The sequence below is a fragment of the Mizuhopecten yessoensis genome, unplaced genomic scaffold (genome assembly GCF_002113885.1).
Source record: "Mizuhopecten yessoensis strain PY_sf001 unplaced genomic scaffold, ASM211388v2 scaffold6459, whole genome shotgun sequence".
Classification (NCBI taxonomy): Eukaryota; Metazoa; Mollusca; class Bivalvia; order Pectinida; family Pectinidae; genus Mizuhopecten; species Mizuhopecten yessoensis.
In genome coordinates, this window is record NW_018406560.1 from 205,903 (window position 1) to 228,065 (window position 22,163).

The following is a 22,163-nucleotide window of genomic DNA, read 5'->3' on the forward strand; positions in this document are numbered from 1 at the left end:
CTTCTTTATACAGTATAACCTCGACGTAACGCCACCCTTCTTTATACAGTGTAACCTCGACGTAACACCACCCTTCTTTATACAGTATAACCTTGACGTAACGCAACCCTTCTTTATACAGTATAACCTCGACGTAACTCCACCCTTCTTTATACAGTATAACCTCGACGTAACTCCACCCTTCTTTATACAGTATAACCTCGACGTAACTCCACCCTTCTTTATACAGTATAACCTCGACGTAACGCCACCCTTCTTTATACAGTATAACCTCGACGTAACGCCACCCTTCTTTATACAGTATAACCTCGACGTAACGCCACCCTTCTTTATACAGTATAACCTCGACGTAACGCCACCCTTCTTTATACAGTATAACCTCGACGTAACGCCACCCTTCTTTATACAGTATAACCTCGACGTAACGCCACCCTTCTTTATACAGTATAACCTCGACGTAACGCCACCCTTCTTTATACAGTATAACCTCGACGTAACGCCACCCTTCTTTATACAGTATAACCTCGACGTAACGCCACCCTTCTTTATACAGTATAACCTCGACGTAACGCCACCCTTCTTTATACAGTATAACCTCGACGTAACGCCACCCTTCTTTATACAGTATAACCTCGACGTAACGCCACCCTTCTTTATACAGTATAACCTCGACGTAACGCCACCCTTCTTTATACAGTATAACCTCGACGTAACGCCACCCTTCTTTATACAGTATAACCTCGACGTAACGCCACCCTTCTTTATACAGTATAACCTCGACGTAACGCCACCCTTCTTTATACAGTATAACCTCGACGTAACGCCACCCTTCTTTATACAGTATAACCTCGACGTAACGCCACCCTTCTTTATACAGTATAACCTCGACGTAACGCCACCCTTCTTTATACAGTATAACCTCGACGTAACGCCACCCTTCTTTATACAGTATAACCTCGACGTAACGCCACCCTTCTTTATACAGTATAACCTCGACGTAACTCCACCCTTCTTTATACAGTGTAACCTCGACGTAACTCCACCCTTCTTTATACAGTATGACCTCGACGTAACGCCACCCTTCTTTATACAGTGTAACCTCGACGTAACGCCACCCGTTGTACCGCCAAACTCACATAACGCCATCAATTTTGTCAGAACCAGTTTCCCCACACTTACATGAATCCGTCATACGGCCAAATGCCACAATGTTTTGCCACGCTATGGGCACAGAAATTTACCTGTGTTGTTGATTTCACAGCTGAGTGAGCCCCATATGGATCAGTTATAGATGTTGTCATTACGTATACAATGTAGTACATGTGTCTTATTGATTAAAACTGGAATACTATTCACCATTATATTACCTCGGTTTGTTATCTTTTCATTCATTTACACCATAACTTATCCAAAGAGCAAACAGGTTGTTTTGGATTTTGAAAAAAAATCAAAGATTTTACAATATTCCGATTCATATCCAAAAGTTACACGAGATGTTGCCGATACTTTCACTAGTTTGTGGGATAAACCTATTAAATGTTGCACTTTTGGCGATATTTTGAACAACAAATCGGATGTTATTGATGATACCAACGGGACCGTAGTGTTCATCATCATGTGGACATGGAATTAGCTTGATTTATGTGGTTTAAAAACACACATTCTCAAAATATACATGTGTCTGATGAAACCTTCAACAAAATGTCTGTTACTCGCATGTGACATGATAATCGTAATACAGTACTACAGCTAATATGAATTTGCAAACTAATTATTGTATTATAATGTTTATGAACAATAAAAATTGCATATGTATACATTCATATTAGAATTTTCATTGTTTAGGTGTCAAATATGTGCGCCTGAACAAACGTATGTACATGTACAGGTAGACCACCTGTCACTTAAGGGGACAACTCGTCATTGGACGGAAGGTGGCAGTATAGCGGGGTTATACTGTATACGATAACAATGTAGCATTACCCTGGTACCTACCTCAATGGGATAAACATATTTATCATATGAATACCGTGTAATGCAGTGTCATAAAGCCATCACATAAATTATGTTTATGTAACGTGTGTAATATCACTCAGGAAATGATGTCACAGTAGGAACAATCAATGTGACGTCACATCATTGTGAAGTGGACACCTTTTTATCGTTTGAGAGGCTGCCGAGCGCAAAATTTTCTTTTTTGATTTTTCTTATTTGCTCGCTAGAGGCTCGCAAACATGAAAAATCTAAAACTTATATCATAAATCAAATATGAAGGGAAACTTATGACAGATTCTCTATATATTTAGAGAAAGAATGTGATATAGTTTGTGGGAATTATGACAGAAAGAAATGGTTCTAGATATTTAAAAGATGGCAAAGAGAGAGAAAGAGATAGAGTGTGTGAGAGAGAGAGAGAGAGAGAGAGAGAGAGAAAGAGCAAGAGAGGTTACCTAGACATTGCGTAAAATATGATGGAGAGAGAGAGAGAGAGAGAGAGAGAGAGAGGTCCTAGTAAAGCAGATCATACCCTTAATTAATGTTACTTTGTTGGCTCTTTCCAACTGAGCTGGTTTTTAGCTGTGAATGAAAGATAATTGATTTTCAATTGAGGAATATAAATGCTTTATCGATACAGCTCTGACTGCAATATTTGCCAATCAACTTTACAGCAAAATTAATTATTAACAATTAATCCTAATTTAAGTCCTTAGCAATCAATTGATGATAGAGGGAGAGTGATGTTGTTGGAATGTATCAGGCTTTAATGAAAACTGCTATGATAGCTATTGAGAGTAAATAGAATGCTATTCTGGTGATTGTTGGGTAGTTAGGAGCTGTCTGCCACGCCGTGTGATGGTCTATTCCCATTACCTGTCCCTGATCGGTAAACACTACTTTAATGTCTCATCCAGAACCCACTGAACGGAAAGAGATTTCATTTATCAGACTGTAAAATATTGAATTGATAGGTAGGCTGAATATGTGATCTCACTGAGTTGCTACCCGGTACAAGTAACGCAGAATTCTACCTGGCTCAAGTAAGACCTGATTAATCTGAGTCAAATAAAAAACAATTCTGACTTGAGCTGAGTAAATCCTGATTCAACTTGAGCTGAGTAAATCCTGATTCTACCTGAGCTGAGTAAATCCTGATTCAACTTGAGCTGAGTAAATCCTGGTTCAACTTGAGCTGAGTAAATCATGATTCTACTTAAGTTGAGTAAAGTTAAATCAAAACTGATTATATTGCTGAGTTGAGTAAATCCTGATTTTATTCTTATACACTGAAATATAGTTATGTCGCATGATTCTTTTGATTTAATTTACACAAAAAATGTATGATGTTCTGCTTACAGTCCAGGGATTTAGTCATACTTACAATCAGCAACAGCAAGGCGATTTATAGAACTTATTTCAGAAGCTTTTATACTTTTATTTCAGATGTTGTATAAGTTTATAATCTTTAAGTGTGTGTGTGTGATCTAGGGAAGAAAAGAAAACGAATGGAAAGGGGAATGGAAGACAAGAAGGGAGAGGGGAGAAAGAAGAGGTTTAGTAGATAGGTACACAGTCTGTTATCTGTTGATACCCTGGGGGTCGTTAAGGAGCCAGTCAGGATCTCGGCCATCTGTTACCTGGGGTGGACTTTTAAATTTACAGGGGCATCGAAATAAATATGGATTGCAAAAACTGAATTTGACAATTAAAAGGAGACATCTGTTACACGGTAAATGAAAGTACATTGGGTTCATTTTAAAAAGAGAAAAAAATATAAAAGTATTTGTCATTGTCATTCCTGTTATGTATTGGTCAAAAGAAGTTTAGATTTAATGCAAACATGAGGATCGGATTGAATATTGAGATTGTGTCTGGGTGTTCAGGCAAAATATGATTATATGGGCTACAACAGATGGTATCCCAATAAATATCAACCAATAGGTACAATCTAGGGAGATTCAAATTACCCAGCACCCCACACGACCAAAGTAGGTGTACCCAAACCTTACTCCACATATATAGGGCTTAAACGGCTCAGTCATTGCCAGCTGGATCACAAGATGTTTCCACATTAACAAAACTGAAATTGTTTGTAAGTGTTTGGTAAGATGACAGATGGTGATGTCAACTTTTTAACTTTAATTTAATAACTGTAGTATTTACGGCAGGAGCGTGTCTGTGACATCCATTGTTTTCGGATGAAACACCTGTAACGGATCATATATCCCCATTTATTATATCAAACATTTTCCGCCACTATAAATTGAGATTTTTAAAAATGTAAAAAAACATAATTGTTCAGTCATTAAGAAAACTTTAAAATTTCTACATTAGCTCTTTCATATTTCTCTGTGCTGCAAAAATACATAATTGAGTGCACTTAATTTTTTAGTGCATTATCAAAACTAATAGCAGTTTATGGCATTGATGAAATTCTCACCTACAATTAACATATACAATTGAGTACTATTGAAAAATATATCACCACTGAAATATGAAAGTTTGCGGTAAGATTGGCTCACTCTTATTTTGGTAGTCAAGGGTACAGTGCATCAAGATTTCAAATGAGCAAATAATGTTCCTTCAGAAAGCGCACATCTCTCTTCTCTCTGTTGTTAGTGCTGTACTTGAATTAGCAATCGAGAAATAGCTTGAAATGAGCTAAAATAAGAAATCCACAAAGTACATTTACCTAACATTACTAATGAAAAGAGTGTCTAGCACATGTATTTGGAAATCCACGCTAAACATAACACAAGACCAGTGTGTCTAGTTGTTTGTGGAAGTCCGTTGTTTGACTAATCACTTGATCATGATTGTAAGGAATCACTATGACTACTTTGAGAGATATATAGGTGTTTTTTCTACATCTTACTGTACACTAAATTCAACATGTATTTGTGCAGTTGTTCTATCGTGACTTTGAGATGTCAATCATTTCTGATTAAAGTGCCCTATACGAAAGATCCTTTCAAGTCAAATGAATGTTACGGATTTACAAAAACCCTGTTATTACACCGAGCCTCGTCTACCTGTATAGACGGAGCTGATCAGATGCTACATATTAACTCATTCACCCCTGAAATTTTAATATGAACTATTCCATCCCTTGAATTGGAAGAGTTCAAATGTGTCCTCAGGGGTAAATGAGCTAATACATTGTTTTGATGGAATTAGATCTACTATCATTTTTATTTTGTCTGCAGTGACAAACTCGTGGTGTAAAGGGCCGAATGACATTGTCTCCGACAAATATGCTGATCAGGTTACCATTGTATTATACTATCAGCCAGACACACAGCTTGTGTAATAACTATTATTATTTTTTTGTAAGATTGAAAAAAAGCCATCTCCTCAAATGACTGGCTGTAATATATTGAAATCTTACATGGCAGACCTTAAAAAAAGTCATCAATATGAGATGGAAGCACTGTAATACACCGGCAGAGTTTAATCTACAGGGAGGAAGGCCCTATAGCATTGCTTCATACGAAAAGTCTGGTAATCAGATGAGCCAGGTTATTATTGTAGCTCCTCTCTGGTTTCTCTGCCGTTTACTTCATTGTCAACACATAAAGACACAAAACCGTAGGAGTCTCGCAATAGGGGTACGGAATCAATGCCTGGGGTCGGAGGTTGTACCAGCATTCAATGTGCTAATGTTGGAGGTCATGCCGACACTTTATATAGCCCTGTTACTTACATGCATTCTGCGTGTTCCACATCCTTCTGTCAGGATGTTAAATGTGTTACATTACACCATTGAATGGTGTCTGCCCACCCCAAAGTCTCAGCCTCTCAATGGGGCTGTGTGTCGGGTGTCTGACCTTGGGGCCTGACCTTGGGATCAGTGTGTCTGTAGGGTACAAATGGCGGTCCCGTGCAACGGAAATAGTGACAGGCAACCACAGGGGGCCCCGTCCCTGCCCACTCCCACCTCGCTCCACATCACAGGTAATCTTAGGTAATCACCGGGTTCGCCCTGGGTGATCTATGTGCACAGTACGTCATCCTCGCCCTACAGGTACATACAAATCTACCAAAGTCTAATTAGATTGAATTTGGTTTAAATTTCAATTTAAACTTGCCTCCAGCCCTTGTCTGGATCTTGGTATTGAATACTTGAACAAGGGGAGCTGTGGTATATAAATTGATTTTAAGTATCTTTTTCCTTTTCACTTAACATTTGAAACTGTTATTTAAATAAAAGGATGTGTGCATGTTGTCATTGAAGTGTACCTGTCCCCGTGGGTTACATAGATGCACCTGTTGATGGAACAGCAACCTGGACAATTCCCTACTATTTATTTCTCTCTTAGGATAATTAACTCAGTCAAGATTTAGTAAGTTCTGCTCATTAAATCTGCATGAACTCTTAGACATGTCTCAGTGTGTTACCTGAACCAGGGGTATACCTGTAAAAAATACAGGTGAGCACTATTGTTACCAGTGTAATAGGACAAGGAAAAGTGATAAAGATAGTGCCGTCGCTGGGCCTCGAACCCGCGACCATTGGCTCTCAAGCCTGATGCTCTACTGCTGAGCTTAAGGGAAATTCCTACAGCTGATGCTTGTAAGGCAACCTAATCAATGCACTTCTTTACACCTGTATCACTTTTAGTACAGTGATTGGTATCTGTCTCCATAGGGTAGGCAGCACACGGTTGTGTGTTTTTTAGAAGTTTTATTCTAAATTAATCATCGATGCTGGTTTAAATTGTTATAACGACAGTTGACACTGAGACACTAAATGACAATAGCATTTAACCAATAGCTGATACTTGTAAATCCTGTATCACTCTGTTAAACAAGGTCAAGGTCAGACCTTTTTGACCCTTGTGTGAGTATAGACCCTCATAGAGACCTTTCATTTGACGGATCTGAAGTTGGATTTGATAACTCGGATGTTCCCCCGGAAATCAGTACAGTATACCTGACCCGCGGGGGCTGTCTGTCCTGGGATCCCACATACAAGTCCACTTGAACCCAATTACCAATACTCTATACTACGCCAGCTTGTAGAAGTCCCGGTAATTTACTGCTCTTTTAAACTTGAAATTACCTACTTTTGAAGTTAATGAAGAGAAAATGCATGTAATCCTCTTAATATATTTAATAAAAGATAAAGTTTAATTTAGTGTAAGCGGAAGTAAAGACATATAATTACAGTACAGTATGTATGTATGTCGTACCAGGTTGTATTAGGGAACTCTTGTGGTTGGGAGTGTTGTAAGCCCCGGAGAGGGGGTAAAGTACGATATTCAAATTTCACTTTGAACTAGTAATAGGGAAGGAACCGGTGGGATTAACGGATTGGCTTTGAACTTTATCGTTTTGTGAAGGACAATTGAGATGCGATGATTCGTACTTCCTGATAATGAATCTCGCCCCATGCCTCGAGACTTATCTCAGCCAGGTGACAGTAGGTATAAACCTTCACAGGTAAGTAACATTTACCTGAGCCGTCAATTAAGTATAAATCTATTATAAAAAAATGTTTTTAAAAGGGCAAAAACAGAATTAAAAAATGGACAATTTAATCGATGAGTACTAGATGTTTTGAGAAACCGGCGACACAGTTAAATGATTTGAACACGCCTGATTGAGGATGTTCAAGCTTTCAGGGGCCAGACAGATGGACATTTCCTGTTTGACACCTGGGCCTACCTTGCATGGCTTAATGACAATTTGATATAGGTAATTTCAGGACATACGTATTAGTGTATCTGGATGGCCTGTCACTGGCTGTGTATTGGTTTCCTTTACCTTACAGCAAGTTATCGCTATATCATCAGACTCACCTGTGTATTTGTCTAGTCGAACTAACAGTGTATTAAAACAGCTCTTTTTATCTATTTCTATAAAGCCGGGAGATGTAATCGCATTGGCCTTACTATACAACCCCCTCCAAACAACAGTAATAAGCAGTTATGTTGTCAACCCGACCCCTACTTATTTCTATTTTTTGAAATATTACATCCTGACAGTGTTTTGTAGGGTAAGTTAGGACCCACAATCCACGAGGTGTCTGGGGCGTGTCGGGTAGGGGTCAGCCCCCTATTGTTCAGCCCCTTATTTAGGAGAGGTTTGGAGCCAGGGTCAGAGCGTTGTAGATAACTTCATTGTTGGGTTAATAATTGAATTACCCCTTAAATTAACTTTTAATTTTGGTAATTTACATATGAGTACTTGATTAGGGAAGGTCCAATTTCTCCGTGGGGTTATTACCTGTGGGATGTTCGTCTGTTACCTGTTGATCGCTTCACAGAGACAGTTATAGAGCATACACATGATCACACAGCTTCCTGAGGTGGACAGATGTGGCTTGCAATCTGCCTGCTTCATGAACTGCTTAATCAGCAGATTACATTTATGTATATCAATTTAATGCTTTTCTTACTAAATTGATTTTTCCCCAGTGCAAAAAAAAAAGGAGTTAAATTGACCTAAACATGATGAACTTGTAAGTGCAGATATACCTACATGGTACATGTCACTTTGTACAGTTATCTTTGGAATAGTGAAATGTAGCTCCCTAGCATGTAAGTTATGGAAATTATCAATGAGCTGAGTGGACTTTTAATGAAGTTAGCAGTGGCGGATCCAGAGGGGTTTTTTGGGCTTCAGGAAACCCCCCCACCCTGAGAATTTTCTTTAAAAATCATGTATTTTCACCATTTTCCTCAATTTTTTCCAACATGGAAACCCCCCCAGGAAATTTGGAAACCCCCCCAGATAGGTCTCTGGATCCGCCACTGGTTAGTGTTTATTGGCTACCAATTACAAAGGGCAACCTTTACTTTGTTTGGCACGTGAACTTTAATCAGTTGCTGTCTGTGTGGTGACCTTTGACCTCCCTCAGCTGCTGTATCAGTTTACCCTATGACCCTTCAAACATGTTAATGTGTTGTTATAAATATGACTGTCAAATTCAATTAACATTCCTGATAACTGGCTGAACTTCTCCCTTTGATTACACCAATGAGTTAATCAGGATGTGGTGTAATTACTAACGGTCCTGTGCCTGGGATATCATTATCATACTAAATTAGATACGCATATCGTTATAGACACATAATCCTGAAAAGGGAAACAATTTTTCGCTCACCTGCTGAAGGGCAGAGGGGCAGGGCACAATAGAGAAACTTAAGGTAAATGTTTAAAATCCTTCCCCTTTAGTTTGATTTCAGGGAATTAAACCAAATTATAAGTATCTAGTACCAAGGGCCTAGATTACGTACCTGCTACCTTGACTGAGTGACTAGTTAAAGTATCTAGAACCCAGGGGTGAGCGAAAGCATCTAGTCCTAAGTGCCTAGTGTAAGTATGTATAACACCCAGGGGCTGGTGTCATTTTCTAGTATCCAGGGGTTTGTGTAAGTACCCAGGGGGTTGTGTCTGCCTAGGAAGTAGTAAGACTTGAGCATCAGGGTGGGACATCCTCTCACAAATTAATGATAAACTCTGATTAACAACTTGACACAAGCAGAGATGGTGATACCCTCCTTAGGACTGCTCCTTTACTGGGGGCGAACGACTGGGATACCTCTCCACACCATTGATGACCCACAGATAGTGCTGCACTCTTGAAAAAAAATGGCATTAATGATATACATGTAGGTTCATCAAGATGTCGAAAATCAACCGACCGTTCACCTCTACCAGTGCCTGTGTAGGATTTTGCCTTATTATACAATCAAGTGATGGCCTTACTTCAAGGTCATTTTGTCTGATTCTTAGGAATCCAAATAGACTGTTTTACCTTTGATCTACAAAATCCTTTTCGTCCTGTTTCTGAGAAAATAACTGAAAATATGAATGTTCACAAAATGCCTCCTATAATGTACAGGAAATAGTCCGACAACTAAAACTTAGTCTGAACTGCCTGATACACATGTAGTGAAATATTTAGATAAAAAAATGGTGCATCCTTTCCGACAATTATTGTTACATTCTACTTGGTGTAAAGAAAACATGCCACAGACTCGGAGGTGCATGTGTCATGGCATGTTGGTCTTTGATGTTGCGGAAAAAAAGGAATCCATACACGATCAGATCGCATCCTCAACAAACATTCCAGCATGGGTCAGGACCGATCAATGTCACGTTAATGATGCACTGACAACACAGGATCTCAAAATATTCCAATCATTTTGGCTGATTTAGTTAATGTGGCCAGTGCTTATCCATTATCTGATCCGCTCGACAAAATCAGGACACCAGCAACACTGGAATATTGGTGAAGAGTCGCCTGTTTCCTAACAATTATTGTCTGTACGGGTTATCCATTACTTCTCTGGACATCTAAACTACTTCTCGGACAAATAATTATGTCTCCTCTTACACTTATACAATTATCTCTTTCACTCGACTTAACTTAAAACAACTAAGCTGATGTGCTGATTTGATACAAATAATGATCTTTCCCTCTTGTACTCAGCTGCATATAGTGGTACTTGTACTTGATATACTTTTACTTTTTGAATTTTTGACATTCTGGAAGTTAAAACCAGGTATACACGGGAAAGATGTTCCCCCCCATATTGATAAAAAAATCTTAAAAACTGAAACTGGACACAATATTGAGTTATCTGTAAATCTTTGTGTGGTTGATTTACCTCAGTAGGAGGGGGTGATAGGTATAAAGGTTGTATATTTCTTGTTAATCCTTTTATTTCAAGCTTTTTAATTGACTTTATTACATTTCTGAACAAGATAAGACCCCTTTACCAGGGGACAGTGTCCAGTGGTATGTAGGGGCCCGTGTTATCTCAGTGTTGTTATGTTGGCTATGTTATTGTGAGACTGTTGATCTGGAGATGAGATGATTGGTGTGAGATGATCACAGTGAGGCATTAGGAGGAAATCAGTTTACATAAACAACATGTATTTGACAACAACACAGTGGCTGTATAATACTCCACACGGTTATCACTGATCAAAGTCTGTTTATATAATAACATTACAGGGCTGTATACAGTCTTCTCCCCTGGGACTCCAGTAGGAGGGGATTCTGTGTTCTAGCCTCTTCCCTCGGGAGGAGTGTTAGTAAACTGTTGAGCTGTAATGCCTTTGTGCCCAGATCTAATCCTACTCTCAGGGAATATTACACCTACCTAGAACTTCTAGGCAAAATTCTTCACCAATTTCACACCAACAGAAAAAAGTGTATCAGAGAAGTTGGAACCCCTAGGGGTCACTGTTCATTTACTGACTCCCTCTTATCCCTTGAATACCAAGTCCCTGAGGGAGCTGTTAATTTAGAGAAAAGTAATGATGTAGACCCCCCATACATCCTTTATAGCCAGGAGTTATCAAGCTAATCTCTGAAGGGGAAAATGGTGTAGAGGAACACAGGGCTATCTAATGGCAGATCAAATGGAGGGGAGTAAGTGGATAGCCCTGTCTCCAACCTGCTACAGTGTTAAGTCTATTGTGAAAATACCACCTAGCTTTACTTACAGTATGGTAATTAAATAGTGGGCACCCCCCACCGACACACCTCATTTGATGTGTTTAAGTGACAAATTTCTAACTTAATCCTGTCCCTTTTATAATCATCATTATACAGAAGGAAGTTTTTTACAGCTGAATTTATGGGCCGGAAGCAGATGAAATCTTAGAATTAATAGCTTTTTAGCACTGTTTCTTCTTCCACATGAAACCATTCTCACTCCCTGTTTAACCCTCAAATTAATGTGAAGGTCACTATATATATATACACCACCACCTAAAAGTTCAAGGCACAAACAAACAGAATTGTGATACTTCATCCTGGTCTTCTTCTTTTTCATCTCATTTAAATAAAATTTTGTAATATGCAAATCCACAGGTATAGAGTGTTATAGAGGTTAAGTGTGCTTCCTGTGCTGAAAAACAGTATTTTTATGTTTAATATATACACAATGCTTAATATGTTAACTTTCACTTTGTATTTTACAGGAATGAGCCCAATTTCTGTTATGCTTAATATCATAGATAAGAAATGATAATATTAGGAAAAAGATAAAACAGGATTGATCTTTTTGTATGTAGCTGAGCAACTTGGACAGCTGAATGTATTGTTAAATTTAAAAGTAATGAAATTATCATTTCATACCGCAGTGTTTTACAATTATAAAATTTACATTTTACTTTTCTCTTCAGATATTCAATCGAGATTTAACCATTAAGATATTATTTAATCTTGTCAATCAAACAAAATAGTCTAAATCTTGTTTAAATATGCATATTATGTCCCTATATATAATGCTGATCCTATTTCAGTTTAGCAGTTTAAGAACGGTTTATTGGTTGAATGATTTGTGAGCTAGTAATGTTCAATCTAAAATCTGCTTTGGAAAATTTCCAAATATTTAAAAACATACAATAGTGACTGGGTTTTGTTTTTATGAAATTGGTATCAATTTGAACAAATTCTGAAGGACAAGTTTGGCCCAGGTCACATGTTCGTAATAATGAAAAGTAAAGGATGCAAAACACCTCCAGAACGGTTTGTGATTTTTACTTGTTTGTCTACACGTATCGTTTGGCCTGCTATGCAGCCATTATATTTTTGTAATTGACATAAAACTTTTTTCAACTTTTATTAATAATTTGATTGTAAGTTTTTCTCTTCTTGTTTGTTGCAGGCTACCACGCTGTACTGCATTGTGTTAGAGTGTGCTTCCGGGGGGAATTTACTAGCTTATATCAAAACGTTTAAGGATTTTCTTCTTCCGGAGGAACGTGCTCGTCCGTATCTTCGTCAGTTAGTGTCTGCTGTCCATTACTTACATGAGAAAGGCGTGGCTCACAGGTAAGTCAGCATGTTATATTTCTCCTCTCATCTTTGTTACAGGTATGTGACGCATGGGCAGATTGGTCGAGTGGTTAACACTCCGGCCTTCCACGCAGGCGGCCGGGGTTCGATCCCCGAAGTTGTCATACGCAAGGAATATTCAGAGAAAGTGTTTTTCTCCTGCCAACACAACTCCAACAACCCAGGTGGAGTATAAAATGGTCTGGGGTGAATGTTGCGGTATCTGTGCTGTTGCATTCAAGTGAGGTGGCACTATAAATGATACCGTTGGAAGCACGGCCCCGCTACAAACAGAACACAATACAACTCCAGCACACACACAGGCATACACACATATGGAGATATTAGCCAGGCGGCATAGGACTAGTAGTTAGTGCCTGATAAGGCAGCTCCGGCGAATTCCTCAAAATTGTATTGATTAATGTATATGCTATTTGTATGAATTGTATATCTATGTACTGTAAAGCGCTTTAGAGTGGCTTAGGTTAGCTAGATAGGGCACTATATCAAATGTTGTATATTATATTATTATGTGGACCTCTATGGACTTTCAAATTAAGCAATTCAAAAAGCATAATTACTTCCCTTGAATGATGGAGTGTTCATAATTAATTCTAGAAAACCTGAAATATATTAACTCATTCACCCCCGAAGACACAATTGAACTCTTCCAATTCAAAGGTCGGAATAGTTCATTACGAAATTTCAGGGATGAATGAGTTAATGTGCATCATATTTTACAATCTTATTTTATCAATTCAAATTCAAATTACATGTTTAATTGTCATTTATTGACTAAGAATTTGTTAAGATCAATATCTGAGAATAAATGAGTTTATTACCATTTGGTGTGCACCACACCCATATACAGAGCCCATCAAGTCTTTCTGCTTGTCCTACAAACTCAGGTCATATTGTGATTTTATTTATATATCTTATAAAGTCCATACAAACTTATTATATTGCTTTGAACCTGATGTGATCAGATAGATGAACATATTTGCATGAAATTTATTTCCTCGTGACATTTAAAGATTTAATTCTTGGCTAATAAAATCTGGTTTTAATTGACGAAGATTGCAGCAGGAAATGTTCAGGTTGTATCAAAGTTCAGTAAGTGGGATTTAAAACATTGGAATGTAAATGTTTGATGGTTAATAAAATATACAGATCAGATATTTTATCAAGTGAAGGGGAAGAACAACATAAACATTGTTGTTTGAATGTAAAAAGATAAAGTTAAAAATTGGTCTTAATCATCATGGTTGACATTAGCCTCCCTACTGCGGTAAGCAGCCACCTGACATGCTGTAGGCTATGTGTTTGACAATAATTGTCAAAATACATATATAGGAAATATTTGTGGATAAAACATGTGCATTCAGGCATGTTGATATGCTAATACAAACCAAATGCCTATCATAAACTTTTATTACTTACATGTGTATTTCGAGTATCAAGAAAAGAGACTGTTTTATTTTGTACACATCTATGTGTTAATAAGGCCTGTGACTGCAGATTCCCATTATAACTGAGAGAAACCCTGTATTTATAGATGTACATGTCTATGGAAGCGGGTTTGTTGGAGTCACGACCTGGATCAGTAGCTTCTCGTGATGGCAAAAATAAATGTAGAAGTATTAACCGAGAACAATGGTTGTTAACGAGATGTCATGATATGGGCGAATGTGGAAGCACGTTTAATTCACTATGTTTTAACTGTGGCTGGTACCATTTATCATGCATTGTGAGGCTGACAGGCTGATGTTGGTTGCTTTCTCTTCCCTCGCTGATATTGGTTCCAAGCTGGGGTCAACAAAACACAAAGTCGCGCGGGCAATCAAGCGTGGAGATAATGCATGATTTGTGGTCATTATGTCTTACGCAGGTATTATGATTGTGAATGGACAAGTGATTGCAGACCACATGTCTCCGTTGTATACAGGTATTGTGATGGACAGATTGATTGTAGCAAGCAGGTGGGTCCCAGATCTCCAGGGCTGGTGCTGGACAGTTAGGGACTAATTGTTGTACTTAATTATTCTTTGTAATCGGGTCAAATTAGACCTAATCACTTAGCCCCTGGGAAACACGCTGGCCCCTGATAGGTTTACTGCTGCCCCCTGGTGGTGTTATCCAATGCCAATCATTAATGGTAATGGCTTCCATTCACAATAACATTCAAGCTCTTACAGGATCCTGATGATAGAAAAAACGGTGGCCGCAACAGAAACAGGATGTATTTGAATTGTTTCTATCTGTGAACTATGGATAGAACAATGTATGACAGCAAAGTAATAGAGTTAACTCATTCACCCCTGAAATTTCGTAATGAACTATTCCAACCTTCGAATCGGATGAGTTCAAATGTGTCTTTAGGGGAAAATGAGTTAATGGTCTGGTGTCATTGGTGTAGTAGACCAATCACTGGTGTTTACAAAGGGATCCAGATACACGGGACAGAAATTAACTCATTCACCCCTGAAGGCACATTTGAAATCTTCTGATTCAAAGCTTGGAATAGTTCATCATGAAATATCAGGGGTGAATGAGTTAACTAGCAGGTGAAATGGAAGAACAGAAGGAAATAGGGGACAAACATGGACAAGGGAAGATGTCCCGGCACTTTCTATTATTTTACAAATTTTCTAAGATGCAGTAGCATCAGTCAGGTCTTGACAAAGTCGCGGGCTACTGAGTAGGGACAAAAAATTACTCTCAAAACATTGATACACAGAAGGAAAAGGGCAAAATCAGCTGGAGGGAAGGGAGATAATTCTAGGATATGTGTCTCTGATTTACTTGTAATACTTTGATATAGGTTATAAATGACGGTGCGATGGTTTGGTCTTGACAAGAATTGTAGCTTCACCCATAATCTACAGCGCCACACATTTCACTCATAGTGACACATTTTATGTATACCTCCGCGGCCGTTAGGGGAGGTTTTGAGGAGATTCCACAGTTCAATGACGGGCAAAAATATAGCTCAATCCTTCTAAAACATTCTATAGATTTCTCAACGGTGGCACTAGTCCAGGGGAATGAGAGTAAAGAAATGGTATAACATCCGGCGAACTTGCAAGCAATATTTCCATTACAGCGATGATGTTGTCTACGGAGGGGCGTAATAGGATAGGTATATACCTGCCCAGGTGACAAGTTGTGATAGCTGACCATGATAACCACTATTATGTCAATAGTTAGGCCATACACCTCCTGTTGACTTATAGATCAGATCTATCACCAGGACAGGGCATCACTCCGTTCTAGTAGCCAGTATACCTCACCAACCCCCAAAACTATCATGCATAAATTCGTTTAATCTAACACTAGTTTATTTCCAAATTTGATTTGATTTGATTTGCATAATTTGCTTATTTTTGGTAAGAATATTTCTGCAACATTCCTTAATTATAAGGGTACAGGTGAAATTGAGATTTTGTGTTAATATTAGGTGAAGCTAACCAGGCTTTGGGTAGGTAGGATACAGGTAGATGTTCATAGCTGTATGCAACCTTGGTAGGCAGGTAGGTATCAGACAGGAAGTCACAGGGGTCCAACATTGAAATGTGACCCTATTAAGGGCCCTTCCCTTGGTCACTCACTGCGGTCATCAGTGTGGGATGGACAGTGCATTGGTCTCATTAGAAAGGCCAGATTCTATAACATCAATAAAGATGGGTTCTGTGTCCCCTTTTATACCTTTCATGTCAATGGGGTCATAAATCTACGACATGTATAGACCCTTATCAGCACCTTCCCTGTGTAATAAAATCATTTATCACAAATTAATTACAGGTGTTTTGGGCAATTAGCATGAAATTAATCATTTATTAATTAGTTATCAAAGGAGTTATAGCAGAGAGGTATATGTAATATGTAATATATACGTCTCTGGTTAAAGGTGTAAGTCAGTATCAGATATAGATTGTGATGTTACAGTACAGGTGAGCACGAACTCGGAAGTACACATCAGGTGGTCTCTTTAATGACCTGATACAGGTAAGGATAGCATAAAGTAGCACACCTTTGGAGGTCTGATTAATTATTACAAGTACCATCCTCTCAAGTCAGCAACAGGAAAAGTCAGTGCTGAGTAATAAAACAAGATGGAGCCCATGAACTGATGTATAATCATAAACTTGTCAGTGTGGAGGTCAAAGGTTAATGACCCTATCAACATCAGGTCTATGTCACTAATTACTCGGATGGTGGAGGGTGTAATATAGGGGAGGGTGTAGTATAGGGGAGGGTGTAGTATAGGGGAGGCTGAAGTATAGGGGAGGCTGTAGTCTAGTGGAGGCTGTAGTATAGGTGAGGGGGGAGGCTGTAGTATAGGGGAGGGTGTAATATAGGGGAGGGTGTAATATAGTGGAGGGTGTAGTATAGGGGAGGCTGTAGTATAGGGGAGGCTGTAGTATAGGGGAGGGGGGAGGGTGTAGTATGGGGGAGGGTGTAATATAGTGGAGGGTGTAGGATAGGGGAGGGGGTAATATAGTGGAGGGGGTGGTATAGGGGAGGCTGTAGGATAGGGGGGGCCGTAGTATAGGGAAGGGGGTAGTATCGGGGAGGCTGTAGTATAGGGTAGGGTGTAATAGAGTGGAGGTTGTAGTATAGGGGAGTGTGTAATAGAGTGGAGGTTGTAGTATAGGGGAGGGTGTAATAGAGTGGAGGGCTAAAGCTTATAGAGAGCAGGTTCAATAGGGAGGGAACACTTGTATGTGTGGAGTTACCACATTAATTCACTATTATTATAAAAATAATAAACATATGTAGCAAAATAAAGACACTGACTCCGTCCTGGGGACAGCTACTTCTGGCAGTTTTGATATCATGATCCTCTCATACTAATGAGCCACACTGTTCATTTAACTTAATTAAAAAAAAAAAGTAAAAAAATTGTGAGAACATTTTTCATATTAAAGGTTATCTGCAAAAAAGATCAACTTAAATCTTTTGTCCGAGGTTCTGCTACAAACTGTCTTGTAATTACCTAAAACTTACCCAATTTACTTGTTTGAATCATCAAACAGACCAAGTTTGGATTTTATTGGACAACCAATGGTGGTTAAAATATACTTAATTTAATTCCTATTAAAATATTCATTCACGATTTTGCTGTCCTAGGCTCTGTTTTAACTGGTACATCGATGTCAAGTACCACTAATCAATGAAGCAATCAGATACGTCACAAAGGTGTCCGAACTCTACAAGGCTGTAAAGCACCATCAATCAATCAATCAAACAATCAGATACGTCACAAAGGTGTCTGAACTCTACAAGGCTGTAAAGCACCATCAACCAATCAATCAATCAATCAATCAATCAATCAAACAATAAAATATGTTACAAAGGTGTCTGAACTCTACAAGGCTGTAAAGCACCATCAATCAATCAATCAATCAATCAATCAATCAAATCATTCATTGATTATCTTGATTAGTATCAGATGTATCTAAAATCTTGCTTGATTAAATAAAGATACAAATACAGTATAGCTATCGAGACTAACTGAAAAATATATTCTATTGGAAATAAGAATGTTAGTCTGTACAGATGTTGACCGGGGCAGGAAGGGTTGCCCCGGTGCCATGGGAAGGTGCTGGATAACACAGGATAACAGTATACTTCTGGTACCACTGACAGGTACCTTCTGTAGGGTAACAAGGAACACGGTAGTTACAATGGCAGCTGGGGCACGAGGGACTTAGTGGTAAGGAGACCACCAGAAGTCCCGTTGTCACACGAGCTTGGACCTGACCTCCTCCAGATCCCCTGCTAATGGCTCCAACACTAGATACAGGCAACATTTCCACTAACGGTGTTATCTTGTGATGTCTGTTTCCGCTAAACAACGTGACACAATTCGTACATGTTTTTCCTGTCCAGATGTTGCTACTGTCATCGTGTCAGTTTATGTTCTGTTCTATTCCTCTAAATCTGCCATGTGGTATATGGGTGTGTATAAAAGTTTGGGAGTTGCAGATTTTTATACATAACATTGTTTTGTTTTATTGATTTTAAATGAATTGATTTCATTTAACAATTATTAAATTTTATCAATAAACCTGTTTCATATATTAAGATTGAAAACATGTTCAACGCTGAAATCATCAATATTTTGATCTCGACTTTCAACATAGTCTTCAACAAGATAACAAATTGTGTCTTTTCCCTTGGAAATGCAAAACATTTGTAAGGTGGTTGATTTTAGAAATTGATATCAGTTGCAAAATGTCAGTTCAAATAGCACTCGGAAAATTGATCGACAATCAGCTGTTAAGAAATAGGAAATCTTACTCATGCTAGGGTGTACAATGAGATACCGAAATGTACCACGACACTCCCACAATGACAGATGTATCATGATGTATCATGATGTACCATGATGTACCATGATGTACCATGGTGTACCATGATGTACCATGATGTACCATGATGTACCATGACGTACCATGATGTACCATGATGTACCACCATATACCATGATGTACCATGATGTACCACGATGTACCCTGATGTACCATGATGTTCCATGATGTACCATGATGTACCATGACGTACCATGATGTACCATGATGTACCACGATGTACCCTGATGTTCCATGATGTACCATGATGTACCATGATGTACCATGGTGTACCATGATGTACCATGATGTACCATGATGTACCACGATGTACCCTGATGTACCATGATGTACCATGATGTACCATGATGTACCATGACGTACCATGATGTACCATGATGTACCACGATGTACCATGATGTACCATGATGTACCATGATGTACCATGATGTACCACGATGTACCATGACGTACCATGATGTACCATGATGTACCACCATATACCATGATGTACCATGATGTACCACGATGTACCATGACGTACCATGATGTACCATGATGTACCACGATGTACCATGATGTACCATGATGTACCATGATGTACCACGATATACCATGATGTACCATGATGTACCACGATGTACCATGATGGACCATGATGTACCATGATGTACCATGATGTACCATGGTGTACCATGATGTACCACGATATACCATGATGTACCATGATGTACCATGATGTACCACGATGTACCACAATGTACCATGATGTAACACCATGTACCATGATGTACCACAATGTACCATGATGTACCACGATGTACCACCATGTACCATGATGTACCACAATGTACCATGATGTACCGTGATGTACCATGATGTACCGTGATGTACCATAACGTACCATGATGTTCCATGATGTACCATGATGTACCATGCTGTACCACGATGTACCATGACGTACCTGTAGAAACTATAATGTACTGTGATGTACCCGTTCATGAAATACCCATGTATCCTGTATGGTATGTCTGTCTATCATCATCACTGCTTATTAGTCTTGTTTGTATACACTGTTAAACTCGGCCTCCTCACTATAGATACCACACCTTACTTGTCATAGACTGGTATCATATCCACAAAATCCCGCCCAGGACTCTTTACAGAATTCTAAATACCAAATTCTGCTCTCGGTAATTTCTTACAAGTAAAGCATGTGTGCAGGTTGTTTGTCATTGAAATGTATACAGGTTTGCATCCCGTAGCTAATACAAATTCCACATGGCTTCGCTAGGCTCGGCTCCCCAGATTGAGTTATATAGGGGAGAATTAGTGAGATGCTTCCAGCCTTTGGCTTCACATTTATTTTATGTGGAATCTTGTCAATCTATAGCTGATTTTCAATACTTTTTTTCTCGAATAAAACGAAGGTATGGAGAAAATGATGTTTCTGTAACTTATAGCGCACGCTTTTCATGTATACAGTATCAGCAGATATTGGATTTTTCTTCTATAAAAAAATGTATGAGACAGTGTGGGCATATCAGGTACAAATAGTGAAATGACATCAATTTAGGACAAAGATTTCTGATGTAGTATATAGACTGAAATATCAGCCAGCCCCGAGGTAGGATATAACCAGACATAAATAAACATTGTTCTGGCCTGAGGGAGGATACATATTTCTGATGTAACACAGACAGAAACATTGGTCTGGCCTGAGGGAGGATACAGATTTCTGATGTAACACGTACAGAAACATTGGTCTGGCCTGAGGGTGGATACAGATTTCTGATGTAACACAGACAGGAACATTGGTCTGGCCTGAGGGAGGATACAGATTTCTGATGTAACACAGACAGAAACATTGGTCTGGCCTGTAAGAAGATGATGCAACCAAATATTTGCTTGTAGTGTGACTTTCTAGGTTTAATACAATATGTGATCACCGAGAAAAATATTCAGTAAATCACAGCTAGGGTCTTATTTGAGGTCTGTAGGGACAAAGTGATAAAATTTGTTTCTGTTTAATGTAACGGATAAGCTATATCTCAGCAATTAACCAATCAGCACACAGTACTGAATAGGGAGAGATAGGCCTAGGCTATTTCTGTGAGTTCTGCACACGATTTCTTCTCCTACCTGTCTTGTTGGTCGGGGTTTGACACCATAAACTCCCACCACCTGAGCTTCCTCTGGTGCTAGTGGAGACAGTCCTTGATACCATTGTCTGGTACGGAGGCTGGAAGTGTTCTCTGTGTGTGTGGAGGAGGGCCTTTATTATTGTACAGAGATGCTACGCTGAGCTTTGTCACTTCTGTGTAAACTTTTATAACCCTGTCTCATCTAGAAATCTCTACCAATGCATTCCACTATAGACATTTTAATATAATTGAACCCTCGTAATCTAAATCCCTAGGTACCAGTATTTCGAACAGAAGCATCGGTTCCAAGATAATTTGGTTAAGTGAAGCTTCTGTAAAAAAAATTACGGCTTTGCAATAATTTACAGAATATTTGTTTTGAAATGAATGCCATGGAATAGTTGCTAGGTGTATTTGTAACATTCGTTCCTACTCTCATCAGTAAAGGGAGTTTTCACACTGTGAGGGCCCAGGTTAACGAGTTTCAGCATACCTGTACAACACACTTTTATATGTCTCAAGGTGTATAAGTGACTGCAATGTCCTGAGAACAGCAGTTTCCCTAATGAGTTGGGCCAGATAGCGTGGAGAAATTTAATTGCTACACTGTCTACCAGCGTCCTCGTCACATCCACTCTTCAAACATTTATACCGACCAGAGTTTTTTGACCAGAAGACCTTCTCTTGTTGAGTAATTTCTGATTGTGCTTGAATTTTTTGTCCAGTTTTGCTGATGACTGTTTGGAATGTTGCTAACAAAGCTTGTAAGGGGAGGAGTTGATTACAATTTACCTACTTATTACAGAGTACAGGTCACACAAAGGAGGGAGGGGGAGGGGTCACACAAAGTAGGGGGGAGGGGTTACA

The 22,163-nt window shown here is 38.9% G+C and overlaps 1 protein-coding gene across 1 annotated transcript in view; it reads left to right on the plus strand.

Moving 5' to 3' along the window:
• Positions 1-22,163, plus strand: part of LOC110452190 (hormonally up-regulated neu tumor-associated kinase-like) — a 96,665-nt gene that overhangs the window by 55,143 nt on the left and 19,359 nt on the right. Inside the window, exon 3 of the mRNA XM_021500560.1 lies at positions 12,630-12,796. Coding sequence (XP_021356235.1) covers positions 12,630-12,796 — 167 coding nt within the window. The remainder of the gene's footprint in view (positions 1-12,629; positions 12,797-22,163) is intronic.